Source organism: Mobula hypostoma, chromosome 21 (genome assembly GCF_963921235.1).
Source record: "Mobula hypostoma chromosome 21, sMobHyp1.1, whole genome shotgun sequence".
Lineage (NCBI taxonomy): Eukaryota > Metazoa > Chordata > Chondrichthyes > Myliobatiformes > Myliobatidae > Mobula > Mobula hypostoma.
In genome coordinates, this window is record NC_086117.1 from 42,565,742 (window position 1) to 42,585,447 (window position 19,706).

The 19,706-nt window shown below is 44.1% G+C and overlaps 1 protein-coding gene across 4 annotated transcripts in view; it reads left to right on the top strand.

The window, feature by feature from the left end:
* Window positions 1-19,706, top strand: part of slc31a1 (solute carrier family 31 member 1) — an 83,986-nt gene that overhangs the window by 53,241 nt on the left and 11,039 nt on the right. For all 4 annotated transcript variants that reach the window (XM_063073844.1, XM_063073845.1, XM_063073843.1 and 1 more), the window contains 3 exons: window positions 4,757-4,921; window positions 10,106-10,178; window positions 17,841-18,009. In XM_063073844.1, coding sequence (XP_062929914.1) covers window positions 4,799-4,921; window positions 10,106-10,178; window positions 17,841-18,009 — 365 coding nt within the window. In that variant the 5' untranslated portion in view covers window positions 4,757-4,798. The remainder of the gene's footprint in view (window positions 1-4,756; window positions 4,922-10,105; window positions 10,179-17,840; window positions 18,010-19,706) is intronic.

Genomic DNA, 19,706 nt, shown 5'->3' on the forward strand with positions numbered 1-19,706 from the left:
GCACATAATGGGCGATCTCATATGGTCCCTCAATGATCAAAAAAGCACATCAGCTTCTACGCCTGCCCCCCCCCCCCCAAATTTTAAGCAGTTTTTACAAGAGCACCACCGTGAGTGTCCTGACCAGCTGCATCACTGTCTGGTACAGGAATTGCAAGGCATCTGACCACAAACCCCTACAAAGGAATGTGAAGACTGCTGAGAGGATCATTCGAGTCTCTCTTCCACCCATTAGAAATGCAGGTTTCCCCTGCCATCCGAAGGTAGAGCGTTCCTATGAAATGGTTCGTAAGCCGGAATGACATAATGCGAAGAAGCAATTACCATTTATTTATATGGGAAAATTTTGTGAGCGTTCGCAGACCCAAAAATAACCTACCAAATCATGCCAAATAACACACAAAACCTAAAATAACAGTAACATATAGTAAAAGCAGGAATGATATGATAAATACACAGCCTATATAAAGTAGAAATACTTTTCCACAATCATTGCCTGCACTGTCCACCGTAGCGAAAGTCTCACGGAAGCGCTGTCGGCAAAAACATGGTGCAAGCGCTCTCGACAGAAAATCTCACGCAAGCGCTCTCGACAGAAAATCTCACGCAAGCACTGTTGGCAGAAACACGCTCTCCAGTAACCTTTAAGCTATGAAGCTGTCAAATCATACCAAATAACACGTAAAAATACACAGCCGATATAAAGTAAAAATATTGTATGTACAGTGTAGTATCACGGGAATCGGGAAGACATCAAGCACATTGATGATGGTGTGTTAGGCTGAGTTGGCGGAGGTTGGGGTGGTGCAGTGGCCCCCACCCTCCCGGCTGCCCACCAATACCGATCCGTGAAGCATGCAGGGGTACAGTGGTAGCCTAGAGGCACACAGCACATCTTTAAGAAAAAAGCCGAAATAAACAAGCTAATTAATTAGGTGCTACCTGGCACATAATTGTCGGCCCAGATCAGAGGCGACGCAGTCGGCAATTGCCTCAGATCTGGGCTGACATTTACGTGCCGGGCGGCACCTAATTAATTAGCTTGTTTATTTCGGCTTTTTTCTTAAAGATGTGCTGGATGCCTCTCAGCTACCACTGCATTCTCCACGGATCGGTATCGGTCCGCGGCCTGGGGGTTGGGGTGGTGGGACATTGAGGTGTCATCTCATCGTTGTCTGTTTCCATTAGGGCAGGCAGGCCACCTTCTTCTATGTTTGCCTGCCTCGATGTCACTTTCTGTCCGTTCGCTACTGCATTTGGTTTCAATTGTTATCCTTTCCTCTTCCAACTGCATCAGCTCTTCATTTATCAGTTCTTGGTCATGGGATGCCAAAACCTCTTCAACATCATCTTTGTCAACTTCCACAAGCCAAACTCACTTTTTTCCTTACTTCGTTCACCACGATCGAAACGCTTAATTATGTCTAGTTTTACGCTAAGTGTAACACCCTTACGTGCTCTTTTAGGCTTTTCCAATACCTTAGAACTCATGTTGCAAACGGCTGCTCACAGACACGTGTTTAAGCAATGCCGGTGAGAATGCAGTTTGGAATCCAGGGGAGAGCGGCTGCTCAGAGCGCGTGCTGATTTTTTTTTCGCGTGCTGATTTTTTCATAACAGCGAAAACAGGGAACTAATGTAGGTCTTTCGTAACAGTGAGGTTTTGTAAAGCAAACGTTCGAAAAGCGAGGGACACCTGTACTTGCTGCATACACAGGACCCTTAGCATTGTCAGTGATTCCTCCCATCCATCCAACAATCTCTTTGACCCCCGACCGTCAGGCAGGAGGTACCATAGCATTATGACAAGAACTGTTAGTATGGGAAATAGCTTCTTCCTTCAGGCCATAAGTCTCCCTGCCACTACCCAGATCTCATCACGTATGAAGTGCCAGTGGCATTATACTGTTTACTTTTTAACTTCTTTCCTATATGCACCTTATTTTAATTTCACTTGTAATATTACTTTGGGCTAACATGTGTGAGTTATGCGTACTTGTTGTGCACCTTATTCCAGCGAAATGTTGTTTCGTTTGGCGGTATACATGTGTGCAGTTGAATGACAGTAAACTGAACAAGCTTTAAGCCTGCCCCATTGTTCAAGGATCATACAATGGCTACCATTTCCTTCTGTGCTTAAGAAGCAGGAATCTGCTCCCATGCCTAATCTGGCTGGTATGGAACTTTGGTCAGTGTAATGGTGTGGACTTAACTGCGCCCTGGAAAGACCTACCAGTTTCTGTTCAAAGGCAGCTGAGTATCGTTCACATTGATATTCACACAATAAATGAACTCAGTATGATAACCAATTTTCAGATATTAAAACAAAACCCCAATTGCATTCTTATTAGGTTGTAAAAGATCCATAGCTATTTTTCTGTAATTCACCCAGCCTGATGATCTGTTGCCTCTCTACTGCTTGGAGCTCTGTGCAACTTACCTTATTTATCTACATCTCAAAAGTGACTACACTTTCAGAATACTGGAATTATGAGGCATTGAGACATTGGGAGGTAGTGCAAGGCACCAAATCAACTTTATATACACAGGAGATTCTGCTGATTCTGAAAATCTTGAGCAACACATACAAAATCCAGGAGGAACTCAGCAAGTCGGGTAACATCTATGGAGGGGTATGCTCAGTCAGCTTTTCAGGCCAAGGCCCCAATAAAAGATCTTTATTCCCCTTCATAATGCCACCTGACGTGCTGAGTTTCTTCAGCATTTTCTGTGTTGCACCACATCAAATTCATTTTTAAAGTTCAAATTCAAAGTACATTCATTATCAAAGTGTGTATACATTGTACAAACTTGAGATTCGTCTCCTTACAGGCAGCCACGGAACAAACCCAAAAGACCACCAAACACCCAATGTGCAGAAATCAAAAAAAAAAATCATGCAAACAATAAAAGCAAGAAAATAGTGTTCAGAACTGAAGTCCATGATAGAGTCTGTCCACAGACTGTCAGTTCAGCACAGGGCCGAGTAAACTTGCAGAGCAGCATGTTGAACTGACCTGTCCCTCGCCTTCGGCCCTGACATCCTGACCTTTTTAATCTGGCCCAGCTCTTATCGTCCAAACATCGGGTTGTGTTGCTTTGAAACACTCTGGGGCCTGGGCCCCGAGCCTCGACTTGGCCTGTACCTGACTTTTCCAACTCAGTCCGGCGCTGTAATAGATTGTACCACAGGACTTCCCTCGCTTCCTGTGAAGGGCCCACTGCTTTGCCTCGCCTCAGTGCTGCCACATCCAGTCCCAAGAGAAGTTGAAGACTATTGTTTGCGGTGATCGTTTACCTGAAAAAGTATGATTACCAAAGTATTTTGTTTTCTTTGTTTCATTGGCCACCAGCAAGTAGTCACTTTGCTTCACCAGTGCCATCTTAAACAGGAACCGCAGAGTTGGCAGAGTTTTTTTAATGTGGTGTTTAATGTTTTAAAATGTTACGGTGAAATGCTGAAGCTCAGATCTTAATGCTTTTCAGATCTTTGGTTACAAATGTTATATTAATATAGAATTTTTCACATTTACATTTTTAAGCATTTTAACCTGAATTGTGTGAGTGTATCTATACTGCTTTACATTGGTGATTGTGACTAAAATGACGTTTTTCCTGCCTGTCTCTGCATTGAGTTTCTGCTGCTATAATCAAATCAATTGCTATTGTAAACAAGTTGCTATGATCACCACATTGCAGTAAACTTAATTTGTGCTCCACTATCTTGTGAAACCTGATTTGGCTGCAAATGTCAAGTGCAGCTCCTAGGCTCAAAAGCCAATCTTTTTGGTCAAATTGTTGAACCATTAATAATTAACGACATCAGAGACATAAAATTCAGTTGGAATTGGATTAAGAGATTATCTTGTTCTCTCGATTCTCATCTCAATATTGGATTAGGCGCTGAGATGTTCCTATTTGTCAGAAATTCTTAAAATGGGTTGTTTGCTGTTATATCAAGGTCCAAAGGTTCAAAGCAAATGTATCATCAAAGTACATATACAGTACCTTGTAAAAGTATTCAGCCCCCAACCCTTTGTTCATATAATCGAGTATTACAATCAGGGATTTTGATCAATTTAACTGAGAATTTCTATTTGTGAATCACATGCTTTTTATTTTCATAGTAGAGCCCAAAAATAAACAGGGAAAATTGTAAAACAATAAAACTAAAAATTTAGAACCGAAAAATCAGCAATTCAAAAGTGTTCATCCCCCTTTACTCAGTACTTAATTGAATCACCTCTTGCCGTGTTTTTGGATAAGTCTCTATTAGCTTTGCACAATGTGATGGAGCAAGATTTGCCTATTCCTCCTTGCAAAATTGCTCAAGCTGTGCCAGGTTAGTTGGGGTGTGGCGGTAGACAACAACCTTGAGCTCTTGCCAGAGATGTTTGATTGGGTTAAGGTCAAGACTCTGAGCTACTCAAGGACATCAAATTACTTCATTGGAAACCACTCCATGGTTGCTCTGCCAGTGTGTTTTGGGCCATCGTCCTGCTGAAAGATGAACTTCCTCACCAGTTTGTCTGTTAATGTATAGTTGTTCATAAATTCTATTGCATTTTATTTTCCTGTAAGTAACTTTGATAACTTTACTTTGAACTTTGCAGTTAATTTGCAGTATAACTGACCTGTCCCTTTTTAATCCTCCTCCTAAACCACATTTTCTTATTGTGCTTTCGGCTTCTAATTGTATTTGGGGTGTGCATATTTTCCACTGGAGATGTGTAATATTGTGTGCTTCCTTTCTCAGATATTCACAGAGACTTTCTGGTACATTCTCTCGAGTCTTGAGATGAACAAGTCGATGAGTCACGGTGTTGGTCATCACGACATGCACATGTCCTCTGGTGGCCATGGGCACAACTCAACACCTGCGCCAGGGCCTGGCCATGGACATGGTTCTGGTGGCATGATGGTAAGGCTTCCCTCCAATCTTTTCACTAAGTGGTTGGCATTAAATCTGTCCCTAGACTTAAACAAAAAGTTGGCAAAATTAAGATTGCACAAGGTTTACAGTTAGAGGTTAAACAGCACAGAAGCAGCCCAATCTCTCCATGGCAACACACACACAAAATGCTGAAGGCCAGGCAGACTAAACAGTCTTTTACTGATGAAGGGTTTCAGCCCGAAATGTCAACTGTTTACTTTTTTCCTTAGATGCTGCCTGGCTTGCTGAATTCCTCCAGCATTTTGTGCATGTTGCTTTGGATTTCCAGTATCTGCAGATTTTCACATGTTTGTGGTCCAACTTCTCCATGCTGACCATTATTCCATTGAATTAGTCCCATTTACTGAACCATGCTAGGACCAGGATCCTGGTGATTTGCGTAATGAGGCCTGTGATTAGGGCAATAAACTAAACACAATCGACAAACAAACAAGAGAAAATCTGCAGATGCTGGAAATCTGGGAAAAGGCCTCTGACTATCCACGCGATCAATGCCTCTCATCATCTTGTACACCTCTTTCAGGTCACCTCTCATCCTCTGTCGCTCCAAGGAGAAAAGGCCAAGTTCACTCAACCTAGTCTCATAAGGCATGCTCCCCAAACCAGGCAACATCCTTGTAAATCTCCTCTGCACCCTTTCTATGGTTTCCACATCCTTCCTGTAGTGAGGCAACCAGAACTCTGCACAGTACTCCAAGTAGGGTCTGACCAGGGTCCTATATAGCTCCAACATTACCTCTTGGCTCCTAAACTCAATCCCACAGTTGATGAAGGCCAATGCGCTGTATGCCTTTTTAACCACAGAGTCAACCTGTGTTGCTGCTTTGAGTATCCTATGGACTCGGACCCCAAGATCCCTCTGATCCTCCATACTGCCAAGAGTCTTAACATTAATTCTGCCATCATATTTGACCTACCAAAATGAACCACCTCACACTTATTTGGGTTGAACTCCATCAGTCACTTCTCAGCCCAGTTTTGCATCCTATCAACGTCCTCCTGTAACCTCTGACAGCCCTCCACACTATCCACAACACCTCCAGCCTTTGTGTCATCAGCAAATTTACTAACCCATCCCTCCATTTCCTTATCCAGGTCAGTTATAAAAATCACGAAGAGTAGGGGTCCAAGAACAGATCCCTGAGGCACACCAGAATATGACCCGTCTACAACCACTCTTTGCCTTCTGTGGGCAAGTCAGTTTTGGATCCACAAAGCAATGTCTCCTTGGATCCCATACCTCCTTACTTTCTCAATAAGCCTTGCATGGGGTATCTTATCAAATGCCTTGCTGAAATCCATATACACTACATCTACAGCTCTACCTTCATCAATGTGTTTAGTCACATCCTCAAAAAATTCAATCAGGCTCATAAGGCAGGGCCTGCCTTTGACAAAGCCATGCTGACTATTCCTAATCATATTATGCCTCTCCAAATGTTCATAAATCCTGCCTCTCTGGATCTTCTCCATCAACTTACCAACCACTGAAGTAAGTCTCTCTGGTCTATAATTTCCTGGCTATCTCTACTCCCTTTCTTGAATGACGGAAAAACATCCACAATTTTCCAATCCTCCAGAACCTCTCCCGTCCCCATTAATGATGCAAAGATCATCGCCAGAGGCTCAGCAATCTCGTGCCTTGCCTCCCACGGTAGCCTGGGGTACGTCTCGTCTGGTCCTGGTGACTTATCGAACTTGATGCTTTCCAAAAGCTCCAGCACATCCTCTTCCTTAATATCTACAATGCTCAAGCTTTTCAGTCCGCTGTAAGTCATCCCTATAATCACCAAGATCCTTTTCCATAGTGAATACTGAAGCAAAGTACTCATTAAGTACCTCTATCTTCTCTGGTTCCATACACACTTCTCCATTGTCACATTTGATTGGTCCTATTCTCTCACGTTTTATCCTCTTGCTCTTCACATACTTGAGGAATGCCTTGGGATTTTCCTTAATCCTGTCCGCCAAAGCCTTCTCATGGTCCCTTCTGGCTCTCCTAATTTCATTCTTAGCTCCTTCCTGCTAGATTTTATAATCTTCTAGATCTCTATCATTGCCTAATTTTTTTGAACCTTTCGTAAGCTCTTCTTTTCTTGACTAGATTTACAACAGCCTTTGTACACCATGGTTCCTGTACCCTACCATCTTTTCCCTGTCTCATTGGAACGTACCTATGCAGAACTCCATGCAAATATCCCCCAAACGCTTGCCACATTTCTTCCGTACATTTCCCTGAGAACATCTGTTTCCAATTTATGCTCCCAAGTTCCTGCTGATAGCGTCATATTTCCCCTTACTCCAATTAAATGTTTCCGCAACTTGTCTTTTCCTATCCCTCTCCAAAACTATGGTAAAGGAGATAGAATTGTGATCACTATCTCCAAAATGCTCTCCCACTGAGAGATCTGACACCTGATCAAGTTAATTTCCCAATACCAGATCAAGTACAGCCTTTCTTCTTGTAGGCTTATCTACATATTGTGTCAAGAAACCTTCTTGAACACACCTAACAAACTCCACCCCATCTAAATCCCTTGCTCTAGGGACATGCCAATCAATATTTGGGAAATTAAAATTTCCCACCACAACAACCATGTTATTATTGTTACACCTGTCCAGAATCTATCTCCTTATCTGTTCCTCAATGTCCCTGTTACTATTGGGCGGTCTATAAAAAACACCCAGTAGAGCTATTGACCCCTTCCTTTTCCTAACTTCCACCCACAGAGAGTTTGTAGACAATCCCTCCATGTCTTCCTCCTTTTCTGCAGCCATGACACTATCTCTATTCAATCATGCCATGCCCTCATCTCTTTTGCCTCCCTCCCTATCCTTTCTGAAACATCTAAAGCCGGGCACTCGAAGTAATCATTCCTGCCCCTGAGCCATCCAAGTCTCTGTAATGGCCACAACATCATAGCTCCAAGTGTCGCCTTACCTGGAAGGACTGTTAGGGGCCTTGAATGGTAGTGAGGGATGAGGTGTAGGGGCAGTCAATTCCAGTTAATTAGGCTAGTGATTAATCGGGGGCAGCCGCTTATTTGGGGCAACTCTTGAACAAAAACTAATTGAGAAACTAGCTGACATTCCCTTCATATATTTTGGACACTATGTCTCTTAATTGAGGCAGGAAATTGTTGCTGAACAGATTTTAACTAGCATCAGACGCGTGCACCTGTGTAGCCGTTAAACATTACACCATGCTTAGAGCAAAGTTTTTAAATAGTTCAGTGCGCTTGTGTTCAAAAAGCAGAGATTTTTGTCACCTGTTGTGTATGTGGCCAGGTTACACAACAAAGCTATAAATAAAAATGCTGTAGACGGGAGCTAAGTTAACAGGGTTCTTTACTGACTGAAACCGAACTGAACACACACGTGCAGATCAGTACGCGCCTAATAGCGCATGCACAATATAATGTATTACTACAACAGAAAGTAGTCCTACATTATACAGCAGGCTATATGGTACATCACTGATAGTTGGCGAGGATGAAACAGTAACACAATTCAGAACTATTTTGCTCTGCAGTTTTAAGCATTCAGGCTTGGAGATTTCTGAAATGGCTGGGAGTGAAAATAACTTCACTATTTCAAGTTAGGAACTGCAAAAATTTGAAGGTATTGACAGTTTTGAATATTACAATGAAAATGAAGATATGGAGGATGCAATTGTCGAAAACATTGTATGACGGCAGTCCATTCTGCGCACTACGTGTCTGCGCTGGTTTTGTTCATTTATGGTCACCAAAAGAACACAGCAATGTACAACGAGAAGAGGAAATATGAAGGTTAACTAGGCAGAAATATAGAAGAGTATACCAGATGTTTTTTCGGATATAGAGAATAAAAGAGAGGCAAGAATGGGTACCAGACTGCTAGAAAATGATGCTAGAGAGGTAATGGGGGACAAGGAAATGGCAGATGAACTGAATAAGTGTTTTGTGTCAGCCTTCACTGTGGAAGACACTAGCTGTATGGAGAAATTCAAGTGTGTCAAGGGGCAGAAGTGAGTGCAGTCACTATACCTAATAAGAAGGTGTTTGGGAAGCTGTAAGGTCTGAAGGTAGATGAATCACCTGGACCAGATGGACTGCACCCCAGGGTTCTGAAGTTAGTTTAAGAAGCGATGGAGGCATTGGTAGTGATCTTTCTAGGATCACTGGATTATGGAATGATTCCAGAGGACTAGAAAATTACAAATGTCTCTCTACTCTTTAACAACGGAGCCAAAAAGACAGGAAATTACAGGATGTTATCCTAACTTCAGTGTTTGGCAAGATGTGAGAGTCCATTAAGGATGAAGTTTCAGGTACTTGGAGATGCACAATGGAATAGTCCAAAGTCAGCATAGTTTTCTTAAAGGGAAATCTTGCCTGACAAATCTTTTGGAGTTCTTTGAGGAAATAACAGCCAGGATGGATGAATGGAGAGTCGGTGGATATTTAATTTGATTTTCTGAAGGCCTTTCACAAGATGCTGCACATGAGGCTGCTTAACAAGCTACGAGCCTGTGGCATTACAGGAAAGGTAGTAGCTTGTCCTGACAGACAGGGGGTAGAGTGTGAATAAAGGGGCCCTTTCTAGTTGGCTGCTGATGAGTAGTGATGTTCCACAAGGATCGGTGTTGCGATCCTACGTTTACATTAAATTCCCTTCATAAGAACATTCTGTTAGGTTTTGTGATTGTGGTGCTTATAGTCTAGCTTTTCACGCGTGGTCACTCAGATACCTCTGCATCTCAGAGTTCTTTGATTTCTCGTATATATACTATGCTCTTCCATCTTTCCTGCCAAAATGCATGATTTTACCTTAGGGCTGTTCAATTCTAACCAGGGTCATTGGTGTTTATCAACCCCACAGACAGCAGCCCTACTCCCCTGTTACTGGTTAGTTCCCAGGTCTATTTGTTCCTCTTTAGTCACCTTTCTGATTTGTTCTCAAATGGTCTTTAGTTCAGTTACAAACACTTTGTTGACAACCCTCAGATGATTGATTTATTCTGCTCTTTGACCTAAGCATTGAGGTTTAACGCTTTGTGCAATACATTCAATGTGATCTCTCAAGCTTAGGGCTGTGTTTGTGATCTATACAATGAGATATTTTGGATGATGTAATGTGAGTCTTAATTCTGCAATTATTTACCCCCAGCAAATGACATTCTACTTTGGATACAAAGGCGTGGAGCTACTCTTCCCTGGGGTGTTGATCAATTCGGTTGGAGGTGAGTGTTGAGCTTGCAGATGGTCTGGGAGTGTGAACAATAATGGCATTTATTGATGTTATGCCTGTAATGTAGAAGTATGTACAAAGTTCCTTATGGTTGATTTGCTACAAACATTTGAAATGTAGCCGAGCAGGCGTTCCCAATCTGTGGGAGAGGTGGTTACAGAGATGGAAAGGCTTGTGACTTTTTGAGAAGTTCAAACACCAAGATGACATTTTTAATTTAGAAATTTTGATAGACATAGAAGCCTAAATTGCTGAAGTGTTTCACATTCCAAGGGAAGGAGAGTCTGAAATGAGAGTGCCTGAGATGGGATGGGAGAAACTTAAAGGTGACTTGAGAAGTTAGTTGTTCATACAGAGGGTTTTGGTTATTTGGAATGAGCGCTGGAGGAGATGGCAGAGCAGATGCCACTACCATGTTGAGAAAGTATTTGGATGGGAAAGACAGAGGATCTCTGGCTTTAATAGAGGTAGATCAGACTTGCATTGACAGACATGCATGACTCAATGGCTTGTAGGACAGGTGTAAGGGTATGTGGCAGTGTACTGTAATACCTGTGGGATCTGCATTGTCCAAAACATGCAGGGATGCAGTCACCAACATGCAACATGGCTTTACAAATACGGTGGATTCTGGTTAATTGGGCCATCAGTTAGTCGGGGCAGCTCCTTACCTGGGACAACTCTTAACAAAAAGAAGTCAAGATGATTGCTAGGGTTTCCTTTACTTGGAGCAATATGTTGTTTAATTGGGGCACAAGACTGTTGCCGCAGAGCTTCTAACTTGCGTCTGTCATTTGTGTTTGTATTCAAAAAGCGTTGATTTTTGTCACTAATAGTTGGCGAGGAATAAGCAGTAAGACAATTCGGACTGTTTTGCTCACTGTGGTTTCAAGCATTCAGACTTGGGAATGCCAGAAATGGCTGGGACTGAAAATGAAAGGATTTCATACTTAGTTAGGAATTGAAAGTATCGACAATCATCTTGAAGGTTACCTTCGGTCCCTATTGGACACTCAGCTGTCACCCGTGGCACCAAGTAGCTGCTTGCATGGGACAGCGGTGACACCCCAGTACTTCGCTTCGACAGGCGGACTAAACTAGGTGAGGGTGGCCAGTGGGTCTCGTACCCCAGTGAGTTAGGGACGTGCCTGTGCTACCATGCTAAGTCAGATCCAGCAAACTGGGTGGTTGAGATCTACAGTGAGATCCAAAGGCCAGGAAGGCAGTTCTGCAACATTCCGTGGAGGACAAAAGACATGACAGACGAGGCACAGAAGTAGTCATGGTCATTCGGTGCAACCAGGGAAGACTGCTTTTGTGATGTCTGCTGGTTTCACTGCATCCAGACTTCTGAAGTCAAAAGAGTGAAACTGTCCGGGGGCAATGGCTTTTCCATTTTAAAAACACTTCAGCACAAAATTCCTGAGCTGCCAGCAGTATTGGTAGTGTTCTAATTTATTCTTTATTTCATTTAAATACATGTTGTGTTACTTTGTTAAACAGTAATTTGTCTTTTTTATACCTTTTTAATTATTTTCATGAAACTTCAGCTAATTGGAGCAGCCGTTTAATTGGGCCAAAATGTACTCGTCCTGATGTCTCATTTATCCGGATTGCTCTGTATATAGGCTCAGTTGAGGCTGTTCATGAGATGCTGTGGCCAGCAGATTTTACAACAGAAACCCCTAGTTTTCTTGGCTCCATAAGTCTAGGGAAAACACTCTCCAGTCCTGCCAAACTTGTGAGACGGAGACGGCTCTCCCACCTCAAACCCCGGTTTGAGAGGATGCTGTGTCATTTGTTACCCTGTGATAAATTAGTGCCAGGAAACAACAGACAGTACACTGCATGCGATTAAAGGAATTAGATTTATGAATCTTAACTAAAGGGTTAGTAAAGAAAAACAAAAAGAAAAGGGCCCATTTTAATTAAACAGTCAAATGTGGAGCTCATCTTCAGCTTCTCTGTCATTCGCACTGGGCCCTCGGTCAGCTTGAAGGCACACACCACCTTCCGAACAACGCTCGCAATCCATCTCGAACAAGCAGGTCTCCCACGGGGTCGCATTCTATGACCGGTTCTCCCCAGCGTCTTCTCTCTTTACCTCCCGCCAAACCAAAATAAACCCAAGACCAACCTTAGTGTCCCTCACCAAGAAAACCTTCCCCTAATTCTACCATCCTAATTGGATGGCACATTCCTCATCATCCCTTATCTTCGACAATAACCCAAACAGGCTGCTTTTACAGAACTGCTGAAGGAAATACATACAGCATAACAGTAAAAATATGAACCAGGGCATTACACAATTTTCTTAAAAACTTCTTCCCAGACTGAATTGAGGAACTACCAGGACAGCTTTTACTCAGTCATTTTACATGGTGAAGTTCTTCAACCAATAAATAACTTAAAAAGAATGGAACAACCCAGATGGAGTCTTAAACAAGGGAAAATCTGCAGATGCTGGAAATCTGAGCAACACACACAAAATGCTGGAGGAACTCAGCAGGCCAGGCAGCATCAATGGAAAAAAAGTACAGTCGACATTTCGGACCGAACTGTCAGGACTGGAAAGAAAAAGCTGAGGGTTAGATTTGAAAGGTGGGGAGGGGAGAGAGAAACGCCAGATGATAGGTGAAACTTGGAGAGGGAGGGATGAAGCAAAGAGTTAGGAAGTTGATTGGTGAAAGAGACAGAAGGCCATGGAAGCAAGGAGCACCAGAAGGAGGCGATGGGCAGGCAAGGAGATAACATGAGAGAAGGACAAGGGGATGGGAAATGGTGAAGGTGGGGGGGGGAGGCATTACTGGTAGTTTGAGAAATTGATGTTCATGCCATCAGGTTGGAGGCTACCCAAACGGAACATAAGGTGTTGTTCCTCCAACCTAAGTGACACCTTTCAAAACCACCTTTCAAATCTCCTCAGCTTTTTCCTCCAGTCCTGCTGAAGGGTTTTGGCCTGAAATGTCGACTGTGCTTTTATCTATAGATGCTGCCTAGCCTGCTGAGTTCCTCCAGCATTTTGTATGTGTGTCCCAGCTGGACTCCTGCTAGGTGTTCAAGATCAATGTGATCTATTGCCAGCACTATCACCAGCAAATCAGAGAGGCCGGGTTCAAGCTCCATTTCATTTTACAGATTGATGCTCCAGTTCAACACTTAAGGGTATATATACACTGTTGGATGAGACTTTAAACTGAGGCTCTTTCTAACTTGGAGTTTTCCTCTGTTTTGTCCAATCTGTCTGTTGACCGCAATCACTAAACCAGATTATCTGGTGGTTGTCCTTCCACTGTTAGTTGTCCTTCCACTGTTAGTGTGAATTTGCATAACTTGGCAGGAGCATTTCCTGAATTGCAGTACTGACTGCTTTCAGAAGTGAAAGTTTGGTCAAGTGTGTGGGATGTCTTGACGTTGTCAACCGAGCTAACTTTGTGGTTATCGAAAGGGATGGAATGATAGAGACATTTTATTAATTTATATAATGAGACCATCCCCAAAAGCAAGGAACTTCTTGACCAGAGTGCTTCTATATTGGGATTTCTAGGAATTATACAAATGATGATGAAACCTATTGATTGTAATCAATGTAAACTTAAGGTTTGATCTTTAAATTTAACAGCTTTAAGAAACATAATATTGCTTTTGAAAATGCCATTTAATGTTTTCTTGGCTCCCTGAAATTTCTACCCTGCTGCATATTTAATGGCAAAGTTAAAAATAATATTCCTATCCTGCATTCCTTATATTAACCATTGGTCTGTGCAGAGGAGATAAATATTTTGTTTGGCAACTACCTCAAAGTAGTCTAGAAAGAACTCTTCATTCTTGTTTTAATGTTGCATCTGAGAAATTGCAGCTTTGTACAACATTCCGTTTCTCTCCTCTTTCCTGGGGTAGACCCTGTAACTCTGTGGTTTCTGAAGAGGCCGATGTGGACTGGGAGCCTCTGTAGCAGCTGGAAGAAGAGGTGCTCCTTCAGCTGTCATGCTGGGCTTTTTTGTTTTAATGTTCTGTAGAAAGCGACTCTAGGTTCAGAATACCAGTGCAAATGCTCCTTCTCTGTTTTCAGCAAGTTGTGGGTTGGAGGATGCACAATGCAGATGTTAAGCTTTTCCAAAGAGGATTTGATAAAGATCTTAAATATTTTCTTCTTGCCTCATGGTAATATTTTGCCTTGGCGCAGCTGGGAGCAAAGCGCCAAATAATACATGACCTGCTCAGTGTGTAATTCCGATCTGAATGCTGGGACTGTTGATCTGGGAGAGGGCACTGACGCTGGTTCACTTTTACTTGCAGTATTTTACGATGATTGCTTATGTGGTACCACTCCATTGCCTTGAAGTGCATTCTGTTGTAGCCAATCTCTTGGTGTGTTGAAAAGGACAGGGATTGCCTCTGCCTGGTAAACCATGAGCTTTATGTGAACTAAAAATCATGATCTTTAAGCACGTCCAAAAGCTGTGATAGGGCAGCTAAAGCAAAGCTAAACTGCAATACTGATTGGTGCCAAGGCATGGAAAGTGGCCCTTATTTGCAGGGCTTCAACATGAATATTTTTGTACAGTGGGGTTAGGAAGTCCCAATAAAGAGTCGCAGCCCGAAATGTCGTCTGTTTATTCCCCACCATGAATGCTGCCTGACCTGCTGAGTCCTTCAGCATTTTGTGTATGTTGCTCAGTTAGCAGAACTTCAGTTTTGCCGATGTTAAGTGCACAGTCCATGAGAGAGTCTTGTCCAGTAGTGATGGGGGAGAACCTTCACCAGAAGGGCTGCAGCAGTCCAGGAAGGTAGCTCACTATCGCTTGAATGCACAGTAAATGCTGGCCTCAGTTGATGTCTACCTCCAAGTCCCTACAATGGGGCTTGAATCCAGAACCATTTGACTCATATGGGAGAAGTAACACAGTGGTGCAGCAAATGGAGCTGCTGCTTTACAGCTCCAGTGACCTGGGTTTAATCCAGTGTGGAGTTTAGACATTCTCCCTTCACCCCATTACCCCCAAGTACTCCCATATGTCAAAGTTAGATTGGCAGCTGTAACTTGCCCCTAGTATCTAGGTGAGTGGTAGAAGCTGGCGGGGTGATGGAACAAGAAGATACTTGTGTTGGGTGAACATGAATGATGCCTAATGGTTCACATGGACTCCATGGGCCTGATGTACCATTGAGCTACCACTTGAACTATGACAATGGTCAAACCCTTGTTTACATTCTGTACAGTTCACACTAATTCAGGTTCTAGATTTGCATGTGCAGACTGTGAGTGAGGTTATAAAAGTTCACTGTAACACTCACAACACGCTGGAGGAACTCAGCAGGTCGGGCAGCATCCGTGGAAAAGATCGGTTGATGTTTTGGGCCGGAACCCTTCGTCAGGACTGTATGGGGAAGGGGCAGAGGCCCTATAAAGAAGGTGGGGGAGGGTGGGAAGGAGAAGGCTGGTAGGTTCCAGGTGAAAAACCAGTAAGGGGAAAGACAAAGGGGTGGGGGAGGGGAGGCAGGGAGGTGATAGGCAGGAAAGGTGAAGGAAGAATAGGGGAAAACACAATGGGTAGTAGAAGGAGGTGGAACCATGAGGGAGGTGATAGGCAGCTGGGGGAGGGGGCAGAGTGACATAGGGATAGGGGAAGGGAGGGGGAGGGAATTACCAGAAGTTGGAGAATTCTATGTTCATACCGAGGGACTGGAGACTACCTCGATGGTATATGAGGTGTTGCTCCTCCAACCTGAGTTTAGCCTCATCATGGCAGTAGAGGAGGCCATGTATGGACATATCTGAATGGGAGTGGGAAGCAGAGTTGAAGTGGGTGGCTACCGGGAGATCCTGTCTGTTTTGGCGGACGGAGAGGAGGTGCTTGACGAAGCGGTCCCCCAATCTGCGTCGGGTTTCACCGATGTAGAGGAGGACGCACTGGATGCAATAGATGACCCCAACAGACTCACAAGTGAAGTGTTGCCTCACTTGGAATGACTGTTTGGGGCCCTGAATGGTGGCAAGAGAGGAGGTGTAGGGACAGGTGTAGCACTTGTGCTTACAGGGATAAGTGCCAGGTGGGAGATCCGTAGGGAGGGACGTGTGGACCAGGGAGTCGTGGAGGGACCGATCCCTGTGGAAAGCGGAGAGGGGTGGAGAGGGAAAGATGTGCTTAGTGGTGGGGTCCTATTGAAGGTGGCAGAAGTTTCGGAGGATAATGTGCTGGATCCGGAGGCTGGTGGGGTGGTAGGTGAGGACAAGGGGAACTCTGTCCCTGTTGTGGTGGCAGGAGGATGGGGTGAGAACCAAAGTGCGGCAAATGGAGGAGATGCGGGTGAGGGCATCATTGATGACAGCAGAAGGGAAACCACGATCCTTAAAGAAAGAGGATATTTGAGGTGTCCTGGAACGGAAAACCTCATCCTCGGAGTAGATGCGGCGGAGGCAGAGGAACTGGGAATAGGGAATGGCATTTTTGCATGTGGTGGGGTGGGAAGAGGTATAGTCGAGGTAGTTATGAGAGTCAGTGGGCTTGTAGAAGATGTCAGTGGACAGTCTGTCTCCAGATATGGAGACCGAGAGATCAAGAAAGGGTTACTTATCCCTGTAAGTGCAAGTGCTACACCTGTCCAGATTGGGGGACCGCTTCGTCGAGCACCTCCGCTCCGTCCGCCAAAACAGACAGGATCTCCCCGTAGCCACCCACTTCAACTCTGCTTCCCAATCCCATTCAGTTATGTCCATACATGGCCTCCTCTACTGCCATGATGAGGCTAAACTCAGGTTGGAGGAGCAACACCTCATATACCATCGAGGTAGTCTCCAGCCCCTTGGTATGAACATAGAATTCTCCAACTTCCGGTAATTCCCTCCCCCTCCCTTCCCCTATCCCTAAGTCACTCTGCCCCCTCCCCCAGCTGCCTATCACCTCCCTCATGGTTCTGCCTTCTTCTACTACCCATTGTGTTTTCCCATATTCCTTCTTCACCTTTCCTGCCTATCACCTCCCTGCCTCCCCTCTCCCACCCCTTTATCTTTCCCCTTACTGGTTTTTCACCTGGAACCTACCAGCTTCTCCTTCCCACCCTCCCCCCACCTTCTTTATAGGGCCTCTGCCCCTTCTCTCTACAGTCCTGACGAAGGGTTCCGGCCCGAAACGTTGACCGATCTTTTCCACGGATGCTGCCCGACCTGCTGAGTTCCGCCAGCGTGTTGTGAGTGTTGCTTTGACCCCAGCATCTGCAGATTATTTTGTGTTTAAAAGTTCACTGTAACCTGGAGAGCTTATAACCAGTGTGTGTTACTACTTTAGAAGGAACTGTACATCATAAGTTAGCAATGTTTGGGATCACCCAGGATCATCCGATGTGCTCCAGAACTGTCCTGGAGTTGAGACATCTGTTGACTGAGGCACATTCCACAAGTGTCATATTGTAGCCAGTGTGATTCATATCCCTTTTGTGGTGGGCATCTAATAAATCCCAGTTTAAAATCTCCTGGTTCAAGAAGCAGTTCCCTGGAAAGGAGACACAAAATGGCACTCTGAAATATTTTAACTGAAGTGTGCTGGCTTTACCTTTTCTACCATCCCAATCTACCTGTCTGTCGTTGGTACAGTCCCGTGTCTGTGTGTTGAAAAATCCTAAACTATATCTTTTGTTATTTTCCTTTCTGCAGGGATGATTGGAGCCTGTGTGGTTGTCTTCCTGGTTGCAATAATTTATGAGGGTCTGAAAATCAGTCGAGAATGTTTGCTTCGGAAATCGCAGGTTAATGTCCGTTATAACTCCATGCCTGTTCCTGGACCAAATGGGACAGTGTTAATGGAAACACACAAAACTGTTGGGTGAGTGAGGAAAACCATCTATCTGATCTGAACAGGCAGAGAGGTGTGGTTTCTAAATGCAGATAGTGTTCTTGGAAAATTATGGCTAATACCTCCTGTGGCCATAGAGATATCCGGGATAATGGACATGGAGTGTTGATTTTAAGGTGCTGGCATCAGTAAACAGGCTTGGGTGAGAACAGACTTGGACAAGCACAGATGCAGGCTCTAAAGATGTGGCTCGTTAGCCCCTCGCTAACAGTCACTGGACTTGGTATTGAGAAAACCACCTTTCTCAGGCTCCATACGCCTAGGGTAGATATGACTTGTGTCCTGCCAAACCTGTGAGGTTGGGATGTCTCGCCCACCCAAACGCCATTTTGTGCGAATACTGTGTGATTTACTGCCCATGCAATCCCCCGTCAGCAAGAAATAACAAATCATACACTGCATACAATTATAAAGAAGTATATTTATGAATGTTAACTTAACCAAAGAGTTGTTTAAGAAAAAAATCCAATAAGATCCATTATAATTAAACAGTCAAATGTGCACATAAGTTGGAGCTCATCTTGAAGTTGTCTTTAACTCGTGCGCTGGACCTTCAGTCTGTGTGAAAGCACACACCATCTTCAAATGTTGCTCGAAATCCATCTCAAACAAATGTGCTCTCCCTTGGGAGTATTTGTCCTTCCTCCTTGAAGCCATTCATCTGCACAAAGCACTTTGTGCACCAGGGGCGGCATCCTCAGCCATCTTCTCTCCTGTCTTCTAGCTCCTGCAAAAAAGACCTTGACCTGCACCAGTGTCTGTCACAAAAACCTCTCTGCCTAGCGTTCTGTAGAACCTTCTCCCAATTTCACCATCCTGATTGGCTGACACCACATTCCTAAGTTGAACAACAAAGCCACTTATCTTAGCTCAAGCCCAAACATGTTGAAGGCTGAACAGACTGCTCTTAGATAATTGCTAAAATGAAATACCTACAGCATAGCAGTAAAAAATTTTAACCAGGGCATTACATAAGATTACAGTATTTTTTTCTGTCAGTACTTAGATCGTGCGCTGAGAGTGGGTCCAAAGTTATTGATATGTTCTCTGTGTGCAATGTGGGAACTTTGGGAGACCTCCAGTCTCCCTGATAACTACATCTGCATGAGTTGCAGCTCCATAGAGACCAGTGTTAAGGAACTAGAGCTGCAGCTTGATCTTCAGCTCATGCGGGAGAATGAGGAGCTACAGGGAGGTAGTCACCCCTAACTTGCAGGAGGCATGTACCTGGGTAACTGTCAGGAGAGGGAAAGGAAATAGGCAGCCAGTGCAGAGTACTCCTGTGGCCATTCACCTGAAGGATAAGTATACCTCTTTGTATACTGTTGTGCGGTTGACCTACCAGGGAGGAGCTGCAGTGAGCAGGTCTCTGGCACTGAGTCTAGCTTTGTGGCTCAGAGGAAAGGGGGAGAAGAGGTGAGCTGTAGTGATAGGGAATATGTTGGCTAGGGGAACAGAAAAGAAGTTCTGTGGATGAGAATGAAATTCCCAACGGTTTGTTGCCTTCCGGGTGCCAGGGTCAAGGACATCTCGGATTGAGTCCACCGCATTCTTAAGTGGGAGGGTGAGCAACCAGAGATCGTGGACCACGTCAGTACCAATGACATAGGTAGGAAGAGTGACGAGGTTCTGCAAAGTGTGTTCAGAAGTTAGGTGCTAAGTTAAAG